At 38.8% G+C, this 22,892-nt stretch overlaps 1 protein-coding gene across 4 annotated transcripts; it reads right to left on the bottom strand.

The window, feature by feature from the left end:
* Positions 1–222: 222 nt before the first annotated feature.
* Positions 223–22,892, bottom strand: LOC131239185 (uncharacterized). 4 transcript variants are annotated; one of them, XM_058236752.1, is made up of 11 exons: positions 22,423–22,889; positions 21,190–21,265; positions 18,451–18,575; positions 12,102–12,210; positions 11,961–12,024; positions 11,793–11,848; positions 9,457–9,564; positions 6,524–6,673; positions 3,318–3,488; positions 2,426–2,680; positions 223–368 (listed from the first exon to the last, which is right to left on the bottom strand). In XM_058236752.1, the coding sequence occupies exons 1-10, from the start codon at positions 22,608–22,610 to the stop codon at positions 2,447–2,449; spliced, it is 1,281 nt and encodes a 426-aa protein (XP_058092735.1). In that variant the 5' UTR covers positions 22,611–22,889; the 3' UTR covers positions 223–368; positions 2,426–2,446. The 4 variants fall into 4 exon arrangements, with proteins under 4 accessions (XP_058092735.1, XP_058092736.1, XP_058092734.1 ...); XM_058236753.1 differs by lacking the exon at positions 223–368 and adding an exon at positions 453–598; XM_058236751.1 differs by lacking the exon at positions 223–368 and having other exon boundaries at positions 2,200–2,680; positions 22,423–22,888.

Below are 22,892 nucleotides of genomic sequence, written 5' to 3'. Positions count from 1 at the left end.
CGCCAGTTCATTTTAGGGCATGAGCTTTAAAATTAATAATAATGATGATGATGATGATGAAGCCATTAAATACTTTCTAGGGCTAATGGTAATGTTTATTAACCATCCTAGCAGTTGATATGGTGACACAAACCTGAATAAAGGGAAAAAACAAATATCAGGTTGATCCAATACTACTGGCCCACAAGAAGTTTTTAATGGTCGATCACCATGGTTTCCTATGCTTTTCAATCTTTGATTTTTGGGCTCACGTCCTGAAATAATCTAGCAAAACTGACTTACAGGCCTGGGTCCATGACGAGTTAAAACAAAACAGTCCATCCTCAGCCCAGCTTCAAATGTTTGTTGCGCCTAAGTGGGATCATATCCTACAAAACAAATATTAGCTGAGCAACATAATAAAGCATGAGGATTTTTACATAATGTTTATTACAAAATTACCCTCCCGATCTTTAATGGGCTGGGCCAGGCTGGGTGAAAAGCCTGCAACCCAGCCCAGCCCATTGACCCATACCTCGCGCACCAAGCCACATGGGCAGAACTTCCATGAGATCCTCCCCATCCATTGGGTATGCTACATCATGTTTACATTGGAACCCTAAAATCATGACCATCCAGAAATTAGGCCATTCATTTGATGGAATCACCTAATCAAAGTGAATCATTATAGTAAATCACGATGTCACCCATATGATAAATGATCAAGATCTATGAATACAACTTTTTTTTTTTTTTAGTATAATCAACATGAACCATCCATTTTCTTGGCAATTGATCGAATGGTTCTAAGAATTATGATCAATCAAAGGTGGCTCATCCAATCAAAGTGGTTTTAAGAATTATGGTCAGTCAAAGGAGGGCCTACACTATAAGCACTCTGGATCAATGATTTGTTTTTTTATTTTAATCAATTTAGAGTATTCATTTTCTTGGCCATTGATTGAATTGTTACAATCACCTAGTTTAAAGTAGTTCTTGAGAGTTATTATCAATCAAGTTGGGTCCTGCATGATAGATGGTCCAGATCAATGATAAGACATTTTCCAAAACAATTAAGGGCCCATTTGGATACCACCAAATAAGTTACTTTTTCTACTTACAGCAGTAGATAAGTTTGGTTTATGATTGGTTATAAGTAACTTTTTTACTTGAAAGGTATTTAATCCCTATAGTTCATTTTTTTTTAGCTTTTCTACTTTTCATGAGTTGCTGTAGAAAGGCATAGGAGAGATGAAAGAGAGGAAAAGTTGAGTTGCTGTAGAAAGGCATAGGAGAGATGAAAGAGAGGAAAAGTTGATAAGTAGGTTGTTTACCAAACATAATTATCTTTTTAATAAGTAGAAACTAAGATAAGTTACTTGTGGCTAACTCATCTTAAGCAACTTAAGATCCAAACGGGGCCCTTGGATCCCACCAAATAAGTTACTCTTTTCTACTTACAGCAGTAGATAAGTAACCTATTTGAGATAAGTAAGTTTGGTTTAAGATCAATTATAAGTAACTTTTTTACTTAAAGTTACTTAATCACTTCAGCTTAATAAGTAGAAACCAATATAAGTAACTTAAGACATAAGTAGCTTATCTCAAGTAACTTAGGACCCAAACGCTCCCTAAGTGATTCCTGAGGTTCATAGTCAATCAAAAGTGGAACACACATGATAGATGGTCAAGACCGACAATCAAACCTTTCTTAACATTATTAATTCAGACAATTCATTTTTCTGGCCATAACTGAATGCTTAGAATAATCTGATCAAAGTGATTTCTAGATCCATTTTACTAGCCATTGACCAGACAGGTAGGATGAATGTTTTGCCCTTTCTTTTTCTGACTGCCAAACACAGACCAACTTGCAATTTGGTGATGCGTTGGTGAAAGAGACCAGTGCCGGTTGCGACAAACTTTCGATTTCAAAGTGGCTAAATATGATTTGAACCTCAAATGGTATTTTAGTAAGATTGTGTGTCCAAACATTACCTTGATGATGAATCAGGAATGCAATATAGTATATACCTTCTTGTTTTAATGCACTACAACCAACAAGACTAGCCAAATGGGTCCTAGTACCTCACTAGTTTTATGCTGGCCCAGCCCAAAGCACTTTCGGCCTTTGGCCTTTGGCCAAGCCTCGAGGTCCCTTGCTTCAGACCAGGCCTGTGTTTTTGGGCTGGAATTTGGCTTGCTAGCCGATTTAGCCACTGTTGATAAGTAATAACATGTTGGATCCTGTGGTTAACACCGTGCAATTGCAAATCTAAGCCTTACCATGTTTTGGGTTTTAGGGGCATGGTGATCTAGACTTTGTTGGCAGAATAGCTCTACTTACATTACTCCATGTCTGACAACAAGTTCAATACGGCTGTGGATGTCCCTAGATTATTGAAATGTAGATTGATGACGGGTTTGGATTTGCTTGCGTACTTACATTCTTGTTGGACACCAAGTTCTACGATTGAAGAAGTCTCGGACTGGAGTTTGAAGACATCCATGATGTGGTCTCATCCACAAGCAGGTCGAAATCCTTGGAAAGCTGTGCTCGAATGATTGTTGAGTCTGTGCCAAAAGTGTTGCCTACTTCTTTTCCCACTGTTTCCCATGGTGTGCCCCTGGTCAGATTTGAGAGAAGCTCACTTCCCCGATTGACAGCATCCGCCATAGCTGGTGGGACATCTGGTAAAGCCTACACAACAAAAAGTTAGTCAAAATTGGTCCTCTCTCCGTTAGTCGCATCGAAAAGCTCAATTTGAACAGTTGAGAAGATTTTGCCCAGTCAACTTATAAAAATGATCTATAATCACAATGATTGTCCCCTTAGTCCGTTTATCTTTTTGACTCACTTGTGGCCTAGTGGTGGTTCTCTAGGCTAGGTGTAGAAAGCTTCCTATTGTTTTATCACTGCATTTGGGCCTAAGATGCTCCTTTTGGTTTTCATCCTTGATAATAGAACATGTTAGCAAAGAAATGAAGACATATCAGGTTGAACGGGTAGCTCAGTTTTACAAGAGCCTTTTTTTTTTTTTGGTTAGCTTGTTAGTACACCCACTGTCAGTTCCCACTTCACTGTTAGCCACAACCACTAGGGAATTGATACCAAGACCTCAGTGTTGAAACAAGGTATCTTTCACTCAGTCTACCACTTGAGCTATGGATCAGGGTGTCAGTTTTACAAGAGCCTAAAAACAACTCCAATGGTCCACTTCAAAAACTCAGCTACTGCACCCAGAAATTATATATATATATATATAAAGTAAGCCTTCGAAACTCAAATAACTTCCTCAAATTCTTATAACAACTCCAATTGGGAATATAACATTCACCTGTTGCAAAGGTAGCCCATGATCCCCAGGCAAAATGCGAACCGACATGTCTAGTATTGAACTTATGGCAGACTCTGAGGTCAGCACCTGAGCTAATGTAGGTGTCTCATCGATTAAATCGTCTTTGAACTGTACCAGAAGATTCCGAGAAATACCATAGTAGGACTTTATCTGCAGAATGTGATAAATAACAACCAAACATGAATATTCCTGTTTCAAGTTGTGACAAACATAATACAAAAGTAGAAACTTACAACTGCAGTACACAATTCTCAGCAAGCCGGATTTAAGCAGCATGAACTACAGCTTACGATCACAATCTCATACTTCTAAAATGAAAATATAGGGCTCATATGGATCCTTGGAAAACTCACTTAAGAAATGAATTTCTATTTCCAGTTTTTGGGCACGTGGATAAGGTTGTCCATAGAAATTGCCACTTTGCATTTGGATGACAGCATTTGGACAACCTTTTCTTCATAAGTGTACTGCAGGAGCATATATAGAAGAGGTGAGCAATGGCAAGTGTATCAATATGGCACCTATGCAGAACTAGAATCCCATGGTAAGTGGGTTCTAAAATATGAGCATGCTTTCCTCTTAAATCCAGCTCATATAGTGTTGGGTTGCATACAACAGAGTGCAGTTACAGTTACGGATGTGGGGTAGAACTTTTTATTTATTTTTTGAAAAGTCCTTTTCAAGAGAGTTGCATCTCACACTGGACAACACTTGTAACTCAAAATTTTGGACAAGCTTTGATGGGGACATCTCGCGCACACACACACGCAAGGAGGAGGAGGGCCTTACCATCGATTTGGATCGATGACGACGTCCAGGAAGGACCCCCTAGTTAGAGGACTGTGTTTTGGTTCCTTGGAGTGGACCCGATCGTCATGTGAATCCCACCATGGGTTCTCATGTTTGTGGCCCACTATTCCAAATGATCTAGTACTTTGAGTTTTGGTTATTATTATTATTAGGAACATCATGGACGGTTTAAATTATTTTAATTAGTTGTTAATTGTGGTTACTTCGTCTCTAAGTAATAGGTTGAGCATATGGCACGAGTTTTGGGGTATAGGATATTATAAATAGGCACTCCTTGTAGTCTTTTTCCTCATTAAAGATTGAATAAAATTTCTGTATTTTTCTACTCCTCTCTGAGTTGTGAAGTCTAATTGGGTGCGAAACCCTCCCTTCTTCGAAAGGCTAACTACCGTGGTGCGAAGCCACATCCATCCCAAATCACCCCCATCTCCTACCATCCATATTCCCCATCTTTTACAGCCATCCCCTCATCAAATTCACCCACATTTGCAGCTAATCTTTCCCCTACAGTAGATTTCCAGAATTTGGCCCTGCAGGAGGGCTGAAACTTCGGCGGAACACCATGCACAAACTAGAAATCCGATCGGCGTGAACTTGGCGTGAAGGTAGACCTCCCCTAGCCGACCAGCACCTAGCTGGCTGATTTTAGATTCATGGGCCCCACACACGTGCAGGCAGGATCCCATACACGTGCGTCAGGCCCGAGCCGCTGTCCACACGTGGAGATCATCTTGGATTCGTTTCTCTCTTCTATTTCACTCCTCTTTCGGCTTATTTCCTTAAGCCTAACCCTAGATAATCCAAAATCCCAAGTCCTATTCCACTTTCGCAAACCCTAGGTTTTTCCGATTTTAAACATGTGAATCCCTTGTATTGGGAAGTAATCCTTTGCATGTGTGGATAAATTTACTCTCCTTTGAGCATTGTTTAGTCTATAATTTTTAATTGATCCAGCCCTAACATGTGTAGGCTTGGACCCACATAGATTCCCCTTGTTGAAAGCTTGACTTTTATGTGGGATGTGGAATTTTTTGTGATTGTTTTAAAATTAGCGTGATCTAAAGCCTGAAATTTTGCATATCATATTTAATTTTCATGTCCTGCATCAAGCTTTTCCAAGAATAACAGCACAGCCAAATGCCTTTTAGCTCAGTTGAAATAGAAATCAATTTCTCAAGTATCCTTGGGATCCAAACAAGCCTTTAATAACTAACACTTCCCTTCTTAGCATACTAAATATGCAGTATTCAAATATTAATTTAAAAGCAAAAAGATGCTATCATTTAACTTGAACTTCAAATTCTTCACCACTATGTACAAGTTGGACAGGGATACTGAGAAATGAGATGGCCTGTGGTACCGGTACCTCCATACGCTTACAGTACGTGCAAGCAGATGTGGGTCCCACATGGTGTATGTATTGCATCTAACTTATCCATCGGATGCATACCCTCAGGTTACCCTTGGGGCCTCAAAATCAGCTCAATCCAAAACACAGGTGGGTCCAAGCACATGGAACAAGGTGATAGGGGATGCCCACCCTTGATTGTCATTGGGGCCTACCTGAGTTTCATAACAGCCTGATTTTTGTCATGACCCTCATCTAGGACATGAAGGGTCTGGATGGCATGGATTCCATATACACAACATGGTGAGCTACACATGCAAATCAAGGGTGGGCATACCTCTCAACTCGTCCCGTGTTGTGGCCCATTTGAGTTTCTGTTTGGGCTGATTTTTGGCCATACAGGTAATGTGAGGCGACACATCGGATGACAGATCAATGTTGTGAATACATAACTTGGGAACCACTTCTGCCTGGTACTACCGCAGCTTACCGTGGTACCTGTACCACTGGAGCACACCTCAATTAAAGTGAAACCTAATATCAGTTTAAACGACACCAAAATGAGAATATAAAGAGATGTAAATGATAGAACCGCTTGTTTCATCAGAATACGAACCCATTGAACAGTTTCACATGATCAAAAGGCCATGTATGACAGAAAACTAGATAATGGCATTTCATACACCAATGCCAATATCATGTAACAGTATGGTTGCAACTAAACTATGTCAGACTGCATTGAGAAACATTGGACCAAATCACTTCTCTCATCAATTAGATGATGCAACATAGGCATTCACCAGTGTGCTGCAAGGAACATGGATTTTAGCATATTCATGTCTCTGAAACCATTATTTGAAGGACTCGCATCCCTAGTTTCTTGTTCAGAACTCAATAAGATCCAACTGAACCCTTTTTTAAAGCATTTGAATGTAGAATAAATGACTTCTTAACAAACTAAAACAGATCCACAACCAGGTTTTGGAAATTTTGAATGTATTAAATAGAATTTAGAGATTCTACATACCAGTCGGCGAGTTTCTTCTGGTCTAGGAATGAAATCTTCTCTTCCCTTAGCTAAATCCACATACAGGGGAGAAAGTTGCTCAACCAAAGGCAGAACTTGTTTCATAATGGTGGGGTTTAGGTTCTCCAACTGCTTCATAGCCATTTCTGCCTGGAAATTTTTCATGAAAGAATGCATCCTCCTTCAGTTTAAATAAAGCTTTTCCAATAATAAACCTAATGTACTGACAGATAAGAAAAGAAAGAAGTAAAAGAAAAATATTTTATTTTCCTTTAAATAAATGATCAAAGGATACTTATTGTCTTCTTTAATTTGCATCTTTCTAAGAATCTGTGTTAACAACAATCTCTTACTTACTCCAGCCATGTTATACCAACTAGTTCAATATCCACCTGTCAATTATTGTTTTTCTCTCTTCTGAAACATCCAACAGAAGACGAAATATATTTGCATATGGATCCAGCGATATTGATGGATGACTGCCAAAAAGAAATAAAATGAATAGAAAAGAGGTGCCAATGGTAGGAAATGAAGAGAAAAAGAAAGGCTTGTTGATATGAGGATCGTCTTCTCAAGCTCTGATTCCAATAATCTTTGATCTTCTTCGGAGGGTCTTTTTCTTACTTTCATCAATTTTTATTTATTTATTTATTTATTGCATGGAGAATGGTGAGATGTAGAGATAAAGTAGATTTTGCTAGAGAGATGTTACCAAAGTTGTATCTCAAGGTCAAAATACTAGGGCATACTCCTTTGCCCTCTTGAAGCTAGAAATCTCCAACCACTAGATCTAGGACCAAAACCCTGACCTTGTCATTTTCTCTGACTTTTTTATTAATCCAACGCCACTAGATCTAGGACCAAAACCCCGGGCCTTGTCATTTTCTCTGATTTTTTTTTTTTTTTTTTTTATTATTAATTCTCCTTGTTCTTGCAAGAATTCTATCCAAGGGGTGATGAAAAGGGCTGTGAGGGAAGATCTCCTAGGCTATATTTTGAGAATTCAAAGAGGAAGGACCCTTCTTTCTGAGTTGGGAGGGTCTATTATCGGGATCTAGGATGGCTGAGTGATAATTTGAAGGAATCTAGGGGGCTCCCTAAAGTATATTTAGTTCATAGATGGTTGGTAAGTGGCATCAAAGGGAGCTGTTTATTTGGAGGTAAGATGGAAATCTGAAGAAGTTCGGAGGGAACCTTAGTTACAGGGAAGATTGTCTTAGTTCATAGATGGTTAGTGAAATCAAAGGGAGCTGTTTATTTGGAGGTAAGATGGTAATCTGAAGAAGTTTGGAGGGAATTTTAGCTATGGGGAAGATTCCAAGACAATCTGAATTTGGAGATGAGGTCAAATGGCTAGATCTTATTGCTTGAGAGGATAGATTGGAATTTTCCTAGGCTAGGTAATTACAGGGGTATACCTTTCAACAACAACGAAAAAAAAAAAGAAAAAAAAAAGAAAACAAAAGAGAGAGAAAGAGAGCAGGTAGAGGGGTATATTTTGTAATTTAGAGGATTGGTTGTGGCTTAAGTAAGAGTCCTAAGGGTGATTTTGGTGGAAATTGATTTAGAATTTTGGACGGAAAGGAGCTCAGGATCTGAAATTCTCAATGGCAATATAGTAAATTCTATTAAAATACAAAGAATTCATGTGTCCCTTCAACTGTTTTGATCATAACTTCGTGCTCGGACCTCGGTTTTGGGATGATCTAGGGCTCATGGGAAAGCTTATCTAAAGGACTTCAAAATAGTCCCTAAGATTGCAACAATTGGGTAATGGAGGCCAGACAAACTGGCAGAAAAAGTATTGCCACTACCTAGAGTGCTTCCCAATAAACAAATAAAAAATTCCGTTTTGGCTAGCACAAATGGTTTTCCCTCTAGCTGAAGAGACCCATAACTTGTGTATGTGGGGCCGCAAGCCAAAACTGGCTGGGTCCCATAGTCCTCATTTTCAAGCTGAATTACTGGGATTAGCATGATTTTTTAGTCAAATCAGAGTGGAATTTGGGTTTTGGTTTGGTTTGGGGTAAACTGCATCCCTGCAAGAATAAAGATCAAGACTTGAGACAAATGGCATGGAACTCATATGAGGTGGAACATCTACAATGTTGCAGGGACATGGTCACATAAGGAATAAATGGAGGGGAACTGAACATAATCCATGGCAATGGGCAATGTGTCATTGCAGACAAAACCATTCTCATTCTCATTTGTTAGCTAGCTTTTTGCTCTATGTTGCAAGTGTCAGCTAATATCACAAAAAGGTAATTGCTAGGCAAACATGAGGATTTATAGCACTCTGGGAACAAGGTTGACATCGTTCATAGCTAAACCAAGCTTGCTAGATCTGATAGGCGTGTCTTAGAAATCGTAAGTGCTTCATATTCAAAAAGTATTTATCCACTTGTACAGTCCTAAAGGCAATGCTTAAAAACTCATGGATTCACCTAGAACATCTCAGGTCAAGTAGGTTCAATCGAGTTCCAAGTACCAGGTGAAAACTCCAATCTTACCGAAAAGGAAATGAATAAGTTGATTTTTGAATCTTGCAAAGTTGCAATTCATAAAAATTCCATCAGTTCTTCAATGACTCAATTAAGTGGAACTCAGAAACTGAAAGACTAAGTTCTGATTCAACTTCGAGTTTTGAACATTGCCCATCATTACCAGGTTGCTTGTACATCCCATGATGTTCAAGTGATTGAGCATGTTAACAAACAACTTAACCTATATCTTTCTTAATTTCAACACAAATGACCAAACTGACAGCAGCCCAGTGACTATTCCATAGTCCATAACAACAACAGGACTTATAAGAAACAATGCGTGGCACAATTATATGCTTTAGATAAGCAAGGAGTAGAATTCTTAGAAGCCCAAAACAAAATCAACCAACTGCAAGCACAAAGATAAGCAAGAACTCAGGCGATCACCCCAAGGCGAATTGTTGGAGATGACGTGAGTTGGGAGAGAAGTGGACCAAAGCCTTGAGCCATTGGGACAATAACTGGAGAAAACAGTGGGATGGCCTCGCTCGCCTCCTGCAAAATGAATAAACTGAACTATCAATTTGTGGATCTCCCAAAATGTCTGCACACAACATGGCTGTGTTCGCCTTCTGCAAAAATGAATGAGTAGAAGACTCAAAATTCTCATTTCTCAACAGTCCTTGTATGAAGTGGTAAGGAAGTTTCGTATAACAATGAAGATTAAACCTCTAGCAAAGGGAAGTACAAATGTCAGCGTGCACAACCGTTACAAAGCTTCTTGTTAGATAAGTTTCTTGATTTTTCAAACTATATAAACCATGCAATATCCGTAAAAAGGTAAAAGAGAAATGGAGAATCCATAAATGGGATGCTTCTGCACCAAAATTAAAGGGTTTTTTTTTTTTTTTTTTGGTTTTTTTGAACATTGACAATTTTATTTAAGATAGGCCGCAATGAAAGAATACAAAGAAAGAAAAACACAACTACAGCTCGAGCCAACTATGAGGGAATTGAGCAATTATCCTTGAGCTTTAAAAAAAAAAAAAAAAAGCCCACACACCCACCCATCCACCCGCACACCCCACATGGGCACTTGAACCCATGACTTCAGTGTTGAAACGTAGTGCAACTACCATTGAGCCATGCATTGAGACCCAATCCTAATCCATTACATTCATTTTAGCCCTACTAAAAACCTCTACAAATCGCCTCGCCCAATTCCTAAAGCATCTATTGTTTCTTTCTTGCCAAATGAACCATATCCCCGCAAGTAAACAAAGATGCCAAACTTTTTCCCCACCTTTCCCATACCACCACCATGCCATGCCAAGAAGAATTGATCAATAGACCTCGGTAACACCCAAGTTGCTGCAAATAGGTTAAAAAAAGCAATTCCACAAGCTATTTGCAAAGCACAATGGATGAAAAGATGATTCACAGATTCCTCCTCTTCATAACACATTAGGCATACATTCAGAAGAAGCATCTTCCGCTTGTGCAGGTTATCCAATGTAAGCACCTTATTATGGCCCACAAGCCAAGCTACAGCAGCTATCTTTGGAGGAGCACCATACCGCCATACATAAGCTGACTAGCTGACCCCATCTCTTCTTTCATCTTCACACAGAATATTGAATAGCGACTTCACTGAGAATCTACCAGATTTTTCTTGTAACCAAACTAACAAGTCCCCAACTAATAGAACAAGACATATTGGAGAGCAAAGCCAACAAATTAACCACATCCTCAAATTCTTCATCATTTAAATTCCTCCTACAATGCAGGGTCCAAATAACTTCCTCATGTTGCATATTGAAGTACTTTTCAACCAATAAATGATCTCTATACAAATTCTTTCCAATCGAGGGAAAAGAACACTCAACTTTTGCTCCCCCACCCAAATATTCTTCCAAAATCTAATCTTTTTACCATTACCCCAAAAAAAAAAAAAACCAATCCCATCCCACACTATTTTTTAGCAATGCCATTGATTTCCAAATAGACGGTGCCCTATACAACGAAGATGATTGAATCCATCTACCCTTTCTTCCACTCCATATTTACTACCCACCGCCTCTCTCCACAAACTACCCTCTTCTACCTCAAATCTCCAAACCCATTTACCCAATAGTGCAAGATTCATCACCTCTAGATTACTAAGCCCACCTCCTCCCTAATCCCAAGACTTGCAAACATCTTCCCATTTCATATGGTGAAATTTGTGTTTTCTTCCGCCCCTATCCACCAAAAGTCTCCCCTTATTTTTTCTAATTTGACCAAGACTTATTTCAGACATTTAAAACAAAAGATATGAGGGAGAAGGGACAGCCCAAAATACACCATGTTGAATTATCTCCCCTGTTGTGTTTGATAGCCATCATCCTCTTCTTGACCTACAACGAGAACCTCCTTCAATACAGCCAGATTGTTCAATGAGTAAGACAATCTACACAATAGGTAACTTCACTTAGAATTTTATTGTTCTCTCCCTCGTCTTTTTCCCCTTGTATTGGCAAACATGAGCATATATTACTTCCGTTGATTTCTAAGAGCTTATATAGAGGAATTAATCCAGGAAGAAAGGATACAGAATCTCCATCCATTGATTTGTTAAAAGTTCAGTTTTCCTTTATAGATATGACAGAAGTGCCACAATTCATAAATCTCTACGTATTTATAAGTCTCTATGTGTATGTATTTAAGTTAAGAAAACTTCATTCAAGTTTATGTACTCAAATAGTAATTGGAAGGAGCTATAAGGAACCAAAAAACCCATGTACCTTGTTGTTGAATGCCATTAATACATTTCCACTTCTTTGCACAGCATACCTTGATCCTGATAAGAACAAATTGGCCAAAATAAAACCAATAGCTCATTAATTCACGACTTGATGCAACATGAAACCCAAATAGGAACAATGTTAATGCACATAATGAGAGGACAATACCAATCAGAAGGTGGATAAGAGATCCCAAAGAATGGCCAACACCAAAAGTTGGGAGGCCAGTAACCTGTAAAGACTATTAGTTGAGACAGCTAGGAGTTTTTTAATGAATTATGGAATGTCAGTGTAGTATATTGGACTCACAGAATCTTGTATAACCCGAAGACACCTATCAAATTTGTATTGTACTTCGTCTGCAATGAAGAAGTGATCAAATCCACTAGCAAATGGTGTTGCAATTACCAAACTACCCCTGATCATTAAAAAATACCAATAGACATTTTTAGTAATTACTGAAAATAAGCGAACCCTGACCAAATCATTGATTGTAATCAAACTATGTAATAGACTATTAGTTAGCGCTTGATTGTAATCAATCAACCGATGTAAAAGTCTATTACTAGGCGCCAGTGGGAATTTTGTGCTCTCATTGCCGGTCCCCAACACAGATAAAGGAGGAGGTTGCGTCAGGTTGGCAGCCAGCGTCCAACTTATGCCATAGCTTTCATCATAAATCCAAAAAAAAATTGACATTTCATTAATGTTTTTAGTGCATATGTACCATAGGTAGGGTTAGCGGATAGAATCAAGAGAATTCTAGATGACATGGATAACACAAGGAATTGCAAATGGAGAGTGGAATGTTGAGGAAGAAGTAAACGTGATATGGAATGAGATGGCTAAGTGCATTAGGAAAGTGGCGAAAAATGTTTTAGGGGCATCTAGAGGCAAAGCTAATCATATAAGGAATCTGGTATTGAAATGAAGATGTACAAAAAGCTACTAATGAAAAACGTTAATGTTTGAAGGCCTAACAAGGAACTAGATATGATGAAATTTTTTAATAATATAGAAATGCCAAAAAGATTGCTAAGAAAGTAATGAATGGGGTTAAACTTAAGGTTTATGATGATCTTTATATTAGATTAGGTACAAGAGAAGGTGAGAAAGATATCTTCAAACTTACAAAAATGAGAGAGGAAAGGTAGGAACCTAGATCATGTTAGATGCATTAAGATTGATGATCAGAGGGTACTCGTAAAGGACAATGAGATAAATGAAAGATGGAGAAGCTATTTTTAGAGCTTGTTAAACGACAACCACTTTGAAAGCATATGGATAGAAGGCACCATAAATTCAAATGATGTTAGAGACTAGATACTTTCGTAGAATTAGGATATCTAAAGTGAAAGAAGCTTTGAGAAAGATGAAAACAAGAAAGGCCCTCAGATCAGATGGTACACCAATAGAGGTTTAGAAGTGTATGAGAGATATTGGGTTAATTTGGTTGACAAAGTTATTCGATAAGATTGAACAAAATGCCAAATGAATGGAGGAAAAGTACCATGGTACGTATTATAAGAAAGAAGGGGAGACACAAAATTGCACTAATCATCGCAAGATTAATTTTATGAGCCATGCCATTATGAGCCTTTGGGGGAAAGTGATTGAGCAAAGACTAAGGCATAAGATGAATGTATCATAAAATAGGTTTGGTTTCATGAGTCTACCACCAAGGTATTCCATAATGGTAATGGTGGCCGTAACAGCCACCACCGTTACCATTACGACACAAGCCATAACGGTCGTCATGGCCTTTAAATAAAAAAGTTGCTTAGGTCCTGTAAAAGACCGTCATAGGGCCGTTACGGGCCATTTTTTCCATAATTGTTACCACGTAACCGTTTTTAATACCTTGTCTACCATTAAATCTATTTTCCTACTTAGACAATTGATGGAGAAATATACAGAGATGATGATCTCCACATGGTCTATAAAGACTTAAAGAAAGCATATGATGTTGGGGGGTTGTGCCCTGAAAAACCAATGTTTATACTTTCTAGACCTTACTTATTAATGATATATTCATCCATTCATTAGCCTCATTAATGTGTGTGGAACATTAAAAATGCATTATGAAGATAGGTTAAAGAGGGGATTCCTCTAGTTGTCTTTGGGAATTTAAGATTGGATATAACGGCCATTGGCCAAGGGAGAGTCGTGGGGCCATGGATCTCAATACCCTATTTAGCCATGACCACTTAGCAAGTTATAGAACAAACTTGTGATTATTCTTGTTTTGGTCATCTTGTGTGAGGGGACTGATGACAAGTCGAGATGGAAGTTCATCACCATCGGGCACAAGTTGGTGTGCCTTTACCCTATCCCTCATAGGAGTGTGAGTGCGCCATGGCAATACGCTGTGAGTGTGCCACGTGAATATGATCTTGGGTTTGGACCTGTTGGAGACTTGCATTGGCAATATCTCTTCAAGTTTCTAGACTAGGAGGCCCATCATGCCTCGACTTGTCGATGCACTATCTTTGACTAATCTCAAGACCTGAGGACATGTGAGGAGTTCAAACATTTAACGACATGTGCTTTGGCTCACTTTATGAGGTCATCTTATGGCTAACAAAAGTAGGTGTAGCTAGGTGCATACAACAAGGTCACTTAAGGCTCACATGATTCAATAAGGGATCCACTTAAGTGCCCGAGACGTTACTAATGGACTAATCTTATGGTTTGGACCATTCATCAAGTGTTTTAAAGGTTGTCGGCACATCAAAGGTTTTATATTGGTTAACTGAGGTTTCTTAACCGTTAATTTTTAGTTTTGACCCTTGATCTGTTTTAAACAAGGTTTGATGATGAACATCCAATGGTTAAGATATGGTGATCCATACCTTAGGCCGGCATGGAAAGATATTGGCTAAGTATGGTGTCCATGGTGAGTGAAGGGATTTGGTCAAATGGGGTGCATGGTTAAGGCAAGATCACAGACTTTTGATGCAATGAGGCATATACTAAAGTCTATAAGGTGGTTGAGTACCATAACTGGTGTCTCCATGCAACCCTACCTCCTCATATATAGATCCAATCTCAAAGAGATAGGATAGAAGAGAGCCTTAGACGTTCCAAGCCCCTTTAGGTGACACTTTCTCTATGTGTGCGCGGGCGCATGTGCATGTGTGTGTGTGTGTGTGTGTGTGTGTGTGTGTGAGAGAGAGAGAGAGAGGTAGAGAGAGAGAGATACCCATCTATCTCCCTCATTCCCATCACACATGCAAAATGTGTGGGACACAGGTTGGACAGCCCTTGTGCATTAGCCCAACTCCACTCCGGGGTTGGTTGTGGCTCTCCTCCCATTCCTTCATCTAGGATAAATCAAGGAGAGACCTACTCGAAGGATTGGCATCAACATTCTTCACTTATTAACAGCATTGATCAAAGGTAATCCTAACAATAGGGCTTGCGGTTTTTTATTTCTAGAAACTTGATGAAATCTAAGCATGGATCCTTAGGTTAACTAAGATTAAATTTGAATTTTAAAACCTTCTCTTTTTGTTGCATTTCGAAAAACCTAACATATTATTGGGTCTCTAGAGAATTAATCTGGTCAATTCAGAAATAAAAGAGTTTTAAGAGGATATTTTAACACGATTGAGGATATGTACGATGGAGCGATAACGGTGTGAGCACCGCTGGTGGAGAGACAAGTTATTTTCCAATTACTGTAGGCTTGCACCAGGGGTTGACATTGAGCTTGTACCATTTTGCATTGGTTGCATACGAATTAACAATGCATTTGCTGGAAGAGATCTCATGGGTGTATGTTGTTTACAAATGACATAGTTTTGATTAACAAGATGAGGGAGGTCGTAAACACAAAGCTAGATTTATGGAGGGATGCTTCAGAATCTAGAGGTATTAGTCAGGCTAAAGCAAGGCATATAGAGTGTGATTTTAGTAATAATAGGAGTGAAAACGAGGAATTAGATGTTGAATAAGAAGTTTCCCAAAATAACCACTTTTGGTACCTTGGGTTAATTAATAATTCGTGAGAGTAGGGAGGTTGAGAACGATGTTGCCCATAGAATTCAAGACGAGTAGAAGAAATAGAGATGTGTCTGCAAAGTATTATGTGATCGTCATGTACCACTCAAATTAAAGGGAAATTTTATAGGACAATTATGAGACCAATTATTCTTTAAGGGCCGGAATGTTGGGTTGTTATGGAACAACATTCTCATAGGATGAGTGTAGCTGAAACAATGATATTGAGATGGATGAGTGGCAAGATGAGGAAAGATAGAATTAGAACTGAATGCATTCAAGCAAAATTAGGAGTAGCACCAATAGGTAATAAGATGAGGGAAAGTATACTTAGATAGTGTGGTCACATGCAATAGAGACCAAGAACTATGCCGATTAGGAGTGAGTTAGTACAAGTCGAAGGCTCTAAAAGAGCAAGGGGAATGCCTAAGGGCCTGTTTGATTTTTCAAATACCATGTAAATGCTTTGTAAATAGGTAATAATTACTTACCTAGGTAATTACAACATCACTCCCAAGGCTGACGTTGACACTTGCTTTTTGAACACTAAAACCGAGGACCAATGCCAAATAAATGTGGGGCCCACCGTGATGCGCATGGCTTATCCACACCGTCCATCCATTATGCCATCTTATTTTAGAACATGAGCTCAAAAAAGAGGCAGATCCAAAACTCGAGTGGATCACACGATTCACACCATAGGAAACAATGGGAATTGAACGTCTGTCGTTAGAAACCTTTTGGGGCCCAAAAAGTTCTAGATCAACCTGATACTTGTGTTTTCCCCTTATCCATGTATGTGTGACCGTATGAATCGGTTAGATGACAAATAAAAATCAATGTGGGCCTGATATAGGTAAAAACTTTCAACAATGGACGTTTTAAGGCTACTATTTCCTTTGGTGTGGACCACTTGAGCTTTGGATCTGCCTAATTTTTTTGCTCAGACGCCAAAATGTTTTGGTAAAATCAATGGACGGCATGGATATGCCACATATGTTACGGTGGGGCCCACAAATTTAAGTCAATCTTTTAAAACCGGTTTTCAAGGAAGAAATACAACCTGATTTTCGAACAAGCTAAAACAGTAATAATTGCCTAGTTACAGCCCATTTACAGAGGATTTGAAAAATCAAACAGGCCCTAAAAGGACATGGATGGAGGCAGTAAGAAAAGACTTGATAACCTGTGGTCTAACTGAAGGTATGGTTTTTTTTCCCCTCTTTTTTTTTTTCATTTTTAAGGCATGTTTCCTTTTAAGGCGAGACTAACCCCCCCTCCCTCCCTCTTTTAAGGCGAGACTCATCCCTATGGATGCACGCAATCACCCACAAACCACGTGCATCGAGTAATCCTGGAGAGGAGAATCGAACTCGCGTCTATGGGGAGCAAACCCACGGCGCTAGCCATTCGCCCAAACCCCGTGCGGGTTGAAGGTATGGTTATTGATAGAGTGTAATGGTAGAACAAGATTTATCTAGCCAGCCTTAATTAATTGGTATAAGGCTTAGATGATGATGATGATGTGATGAAACAAACTCGATTGAATGAATCCATTGACAATAGCTGATCAATGATAAAACATAATCTGATGTTATACCCGACTCCCAATCAAAATGGAAACCATCCCCAAAAGAATTTAGGGTATCATAGACCTAAATCTAATTAGCTTTAAGTGACAAATGTAAAGAAGATAATGACAACCAAGATACGAGAATTTAGGGTACCAAAGTTCTAGTTAGATTTAGATATCTCTCTCATCCTATTTCCAGGTCCTTCAACCCTAATTAAAGTTCCACTCCTAAGCCTAGCCATCTCCAGTCTACTAAGCACATGAATGAATCCATTGGGAAAATAGGATGGTTATAAGACCAGCCATGCTTTATGGGACAGAATGTTGTGCAGTTAAGGAACATGTTCATAGGATGAGTGCAGCTGAAATGAGGATGTTGAGATGGATGAGTAGCAAGATGAGGAAGGATAGAATTAGAAATTAATGCATTTGAGGGAACTTAGAGTAGCAACAATAGGTAATAAGATGATGGAAGGTAGACTTAGATGGTTTGGTCATGTGCAATGGAGACCAAGAACTACACCAGTTAAAAGGAGTTGTGCAAGTTGAAGGCACTAAAAGAGCAATGGGAAGGCCCAAAAGGATGGGGGTGGAGGTAGTGATAAAAGACTTGATGGCCTATGGTCTAACTAAATTTAAAGCCCTTGATAGAGTGGAATGAAGGAAGAGGATTCATGCAGCCAACCCCAATTAGTTAGGATAAGGCTTAGATGATAATGATGATGATTGGGACTACTACTCCAATACCTTGGATGACCTCGATCACCACACATTCATTTCAACAGTCTAATCTCAATGACACTCATCCTCTGCCCATGTTGCATTCTAACTGCATAACAGTCTGCGCCATAAAGCATAACCGGTCAAATAGTTACTAGTCAGACATAGGGCAAAAATGATCAATAGGAACAAGGCTACTGTAGCTTGTAGGGGAGTGAATTTGCAAGAAGAACCAGAGCGCGGATGCACAATTTGAATGCAAAGTTGCATAACTTTTAAGGCAATATTCTAAGATTAGAATGTACTCTCAGTCTATGAGTCTAAAAACAACCCAAAATATTTTGCAAGTACACATCCACTCACTTTTCTGAAAGACGTTCGAGAAACAAACGATACGTAAGCTGAGGGGCAGCCCCAACAAAAATACCGCCAATAAAATGAACAACCGATGTTGGTTTCAACTTTCTTGGTTTCAGCACCCATGCTCCCTGAGACAATAAATTCCACAATTGATTAATAAAAGATAAAGTCTACGGATAACTTCCATCATGCACTCAGATGGTTAAGCAACAAGAAAAGTAACTGCCTCCTGCTCGTTAGATGAGCTGGTGGAGACACTATAGTGTGCATGAGTGATCCAGGGTTCAATCCCTGGGAGCATTTACCTTTCAAAAAAAAAAAAAAAAGAAGAAGTTATTCAAATGGTTACTCAAACACCAAATAATAACTTGATCTGAAATATTTAAGATTGATGCAAAGGTGAGCTGAGTCAAAGTTTCAAGCTGATCAAACATTTAACTTCGTTATAGTCAAAACTCATAAAGAATTTTTTAGAGAAACAAAACAATCTCAAATCATTTGATTTTTTTCTTTTTCTTTTTCTTTTTCTTTTTTAAGATGAAACACTTTTATTAAGGCACAAGGGCAAAATGGGGGAAAAAAAAAAGGGACAGAAACAACAAAAACCAACTAAAAAAGAAAAAAACAAAACAAAACCTAGCAAACCCCAATAGGAAGCCCCAAAACAGGACTTATCAATTCAAAGTTCATGCCATAGTTCACAATTCATTGTATTTCTGGCAAAATTAACAAGGAAATTTAATGTGGGGGCATTTTCACACCAGACTTGAGTGGGGTGGCCTGTGGGATACAGGGGCACACTCGGGATCTAAAAGCCCACAAACATGTGAAGGCTTCCTGAGTGGGGTCCTTTCCCTGCGTTGGCATCACCCGACATAACTCAAATGGGACCAATAAACTCGCAATAGAGAAATAGATAAATAACCATTTGTTCATTGCAAAGATAAAATACAAGCATTCAGGATAATCATGTTTCTGCTCCTTATGATCTCGTCCTCGCCCACCAAGGTAATGCCAAAATGAGCAGTCAGAGCCATCACTTGCCTTCCCCACTAGCATGTTACCGCTGCATAAAAGGATTTAACCAGGAAGTGCCACTTCTTTCCAACCATCATTACCACTCAACTAGTTCTTCCAGTCTCAAGCTATACCTATTTCACATTTCCTTAAGATAAATTAAAGCCTCGATCTCATCATCATTAAGAGCCCTCCTAAATGTTGAACACCACACAACCTAGCCGCTTAACTTGAGCTATCATTGATTCTTCATTGGAAACCACCTGTAACAATTGCGACGAACAGTGAGCACCAAACGTCTTCCCAGAACCTTGAATGGTTTCCAGCCCCTAACTTTTCTACAATCACCTTGGAGAATTCCTTCTCTATTTTTTAGACTGCCTTACAAAATCCCGACGACATGTATCCAGATTATACCCTAAAGTACTAACCTCCTGGCTGTATTTGTGTTCCATAATTTTTCTTCCACTTTTGGACCAATTGCTACATACACATTTTTTTCTTTTTTCAAAATTGCTACATACACATTTGAAAGTGGGTGTCATACCTGTGCCTGGTTGCATTAAGCATAAAAGCCATGCCCATGATGTACTTGTGTCATACGCATGTCATACCAAATTATGGCCCAATTTTAAAAGAGCACAAATACACCTTATGCCCCATTTAAACGGTGATGAGTTGCATTTTGAAACAGGCTCAAAATGGAAGTCAACTCAAACTGGCATCATATTGGACCGCAGATTCTTGAGTGTCTCTGCAGCTTCTGGGAGTTGCATGGAGCCTTGGAGATACACATTTTACATGAAGAAAATTAATGTTTTGTCTACTTTGTTGAGATTCCTTTTGTCATAGTGCAAGAGAAGGAAATGAGATGGAGATTCTCGTCCAAATGAGGGGTTGAGAAGGATCATTTTGTGTTGCTTTCTCTTAATCACTATCTTCGTGGATATCATAGTTTCTTTTGATCTTGAATGAAGTTTTGTTAGTGGTAAAGAACAAAAGTGAGTTCCATGAAGAAAGCAATCGATTTGGGACCATTGGCCATTCCACTAAATGCAAATATAGAAACTTCCAATGTACCCTAAAGCAGTATCAGATAATTTGAAGGATTTTGAGATGGAACTTTTCTACTTGAAGGATTTTGAGATGGAACTTTTCCACCTTTGTAAAGCTGTATTTTGTTCCATGGCACATTGGCATTTTCTAGTTTCCATGCATTGACAATGACCAATTTTGTTTTGCACAAAACCACAAAACACAAGTTTCTCAATCAAGAATCTATATGACATGAGAAGTATAATGAAATTGACCTGAGATTAGTTAAACACCATGTTCTGGTGTTTTCCTTTATGTTTCCTTTGCAATAAATTTAAATACTGTTGCAGTTATTATAGGGCTGTCAACATGTACCCGAATCTCCATGTACCTGAGATGTCTGGCCCAATTAAGTGGATCTAGAGCCTAAATCGGACCATTTATAAATCAGGTCAGGTACCAGTTGCTACTTATCATTGATGTCAGATGAGTAGCCTTTTACATCTACAATCAAGGGGAACGGATTTTTAAGATGAACTCTTCAATGCAGCATGCAGATGAAATCTATAGACTAAGAGTGCCAGTAAGATGCCTTCCATGGCTCCAACATATGTTTGTCATCATCTAATAATGGGTACACGTGCATGCAAATGAGGTACACAAAATAAATAGAGCAGGTAAGCACACCACCTCAATTTCACTCCAATCTGTGGCAGCACCCCAAGTGCCATTGGAATTGGATAGCTTTGCAGTTTCTGTAACTAATCTGCAAGTAAAAAAATAAGGCATAACATTAATCAGGCATATGATGTAGTGAAGTACAAACAAAATGTGCACTATGTACTTGAAAGTAAAGTATGTTGTACTAACTGCACATATGTATATTAGTTGAGGAGGAATTATATGATACGCATCTCATGTCATTGCACAATATCACAAGATTTCGGTTCTACGTGGCACCCTTGTTTCGGTAGACTAAAGACTCTAAACCATATCACAAGATTTCATTCCTAAGTGGCACCCTTGGTTGGGTAGACTAAAGACTCTAAACCAATCATCTGTTGCATTGCAGTGTGGATGGAGCATGCCACTAAACTGACTCCGACTGGAAGATCCTAGCCACCAATATTAGGACTCTTTTCAGTAGAATGTAGACTGTCCTTGTATCTATCTTCTTAACTGTCTATTATTGAGATGTGAAATAAAAAGGTTAGTTGCCCTATCAAGGAGATTCTTGGGGCGGGGCAACAGATGAATAGTCTAGATTACCAAACCATGGGTCCCATTTGTCATAATTAAAACTGGTGTAGATAATGCAAAGACACAAGTTGCATTTTATACAAAACCCAGTTAGTTGGGGTCATAGAATCCACCTATGGAAGAGAAGTGATTGAAAAAATTCATCCCTATAGTTTCTCCATGTTATACATTAGCTTCTATATCAGAGAAATGTAGCGTCCCTCTTCAGAAACTCCTAATGTTGGGAAGCATGTATTGATCGAAACATGGTCACTACCACCAAAATAAAACTTATATATATATATATATATATATATATATATATATATATATATATATATATATATATATATATATATATATATATATATATATATATATATATGCAGGTGGGACTTCCCACCTTGCAGAGAGTGAACTAAATAAAAAGGGCCAATTCCAAGACTAGTTTGTTTCAGTAAATGGTCAAACAGGAATGAGAAGCAGAGAGAAGAAGAGAGAAATCAAGGTTAAAATAAATAATTAAATAAACAAAAATCCTTGTGAGTAAAGATTAGTAAAGAAGAATGGTATGATTTACTAGAAAACTACCGAAAAGAATAGGAACACAGTTCAATCCTCCCTGACTCAGCTCTCGTACATTTTATAAAATTGAAATATTAGAAATGGGGGTTTTTACTACACCTTTCGATGTCATTGTAGAGCTGAATACTGACAGGTTCAGTTGGTTTCCTACCGGTATCGTCTTCGGAACAACAGGCAATTCTCAAGTTGGAGCCTCTAGCTCGAAGATGATGATGGCGTCGTTGTCGGCGGCCGTGAAATAGCTGAACCTGAGAAGGCGGATGTGGGGCTAAGACCCAACTCGCCATGAACGCAGCGACGACAACCCGCTTTTTCTTTTCTAATGATAGTAGTCTTGTTGGGTGTTGTTATCTACTACCTGTATAGCTGCGGCTGCTGCTCTCCTCCTCTGTAATTCTTTCGCTAACCTTCACAAATACCCATGTCCCTCGTTTTCAAAACATCAATGGGACCCACCATCTTTGATGGTCTGGATTGGCCTGCGTGTATGCCCCGAGGTTCTGTCTTCATTTCACCGGATGAACCATGCACCATCATACGTTGGTGCTTTAGTGCCTTCTTTGAGTAAT

This window comes from Magnolia sinica, chromosome 3 (assembly GCF_029962835.1).
Source record: "Magnolia sinica isolate HGM2019 chromosome 3, MsV1, whole genome shotgun sequence".
Taxonomy (NCBI): domain Eukaryota; kingdom Viridiplantae; phylum Streptophyta; class Magnoliopsida; order Magnoliales; family Magnoliaceae; genus Magnolia; species Magnolia sinica.
The sequence above is the reverse complement of the archived record's forward strand: the minus strand, read 5'-3'. Positions and strand labels throughout refer to the sequence as shown.

Excerpts from the sequence above, each read along its gene's own strand:
- LOC131239185 (XM_058236752.1), bottom strand. The coding sequence starts at position 22,610 with ATGGCGAGTTGGGTCTTAGCCCCACATCCGCCTTCTCAGGTTCAGCTA. Across the intron at positions 12,211-18,450 it reads CTCGAACGTCTTTCAGAAAA|GGGTAGTTTGGTAATTGCAA; the intron begins GTGAGTGGATGT and ends TTTAATGATCAG. Across the intron at positions 3,489-6,523 it reads CAGAAGAAACTCGCCGACTG|ATAAAGTCCTACTATGGTAT; the intron begins GTATGTAGAATC and ends CACATTCTGCAG.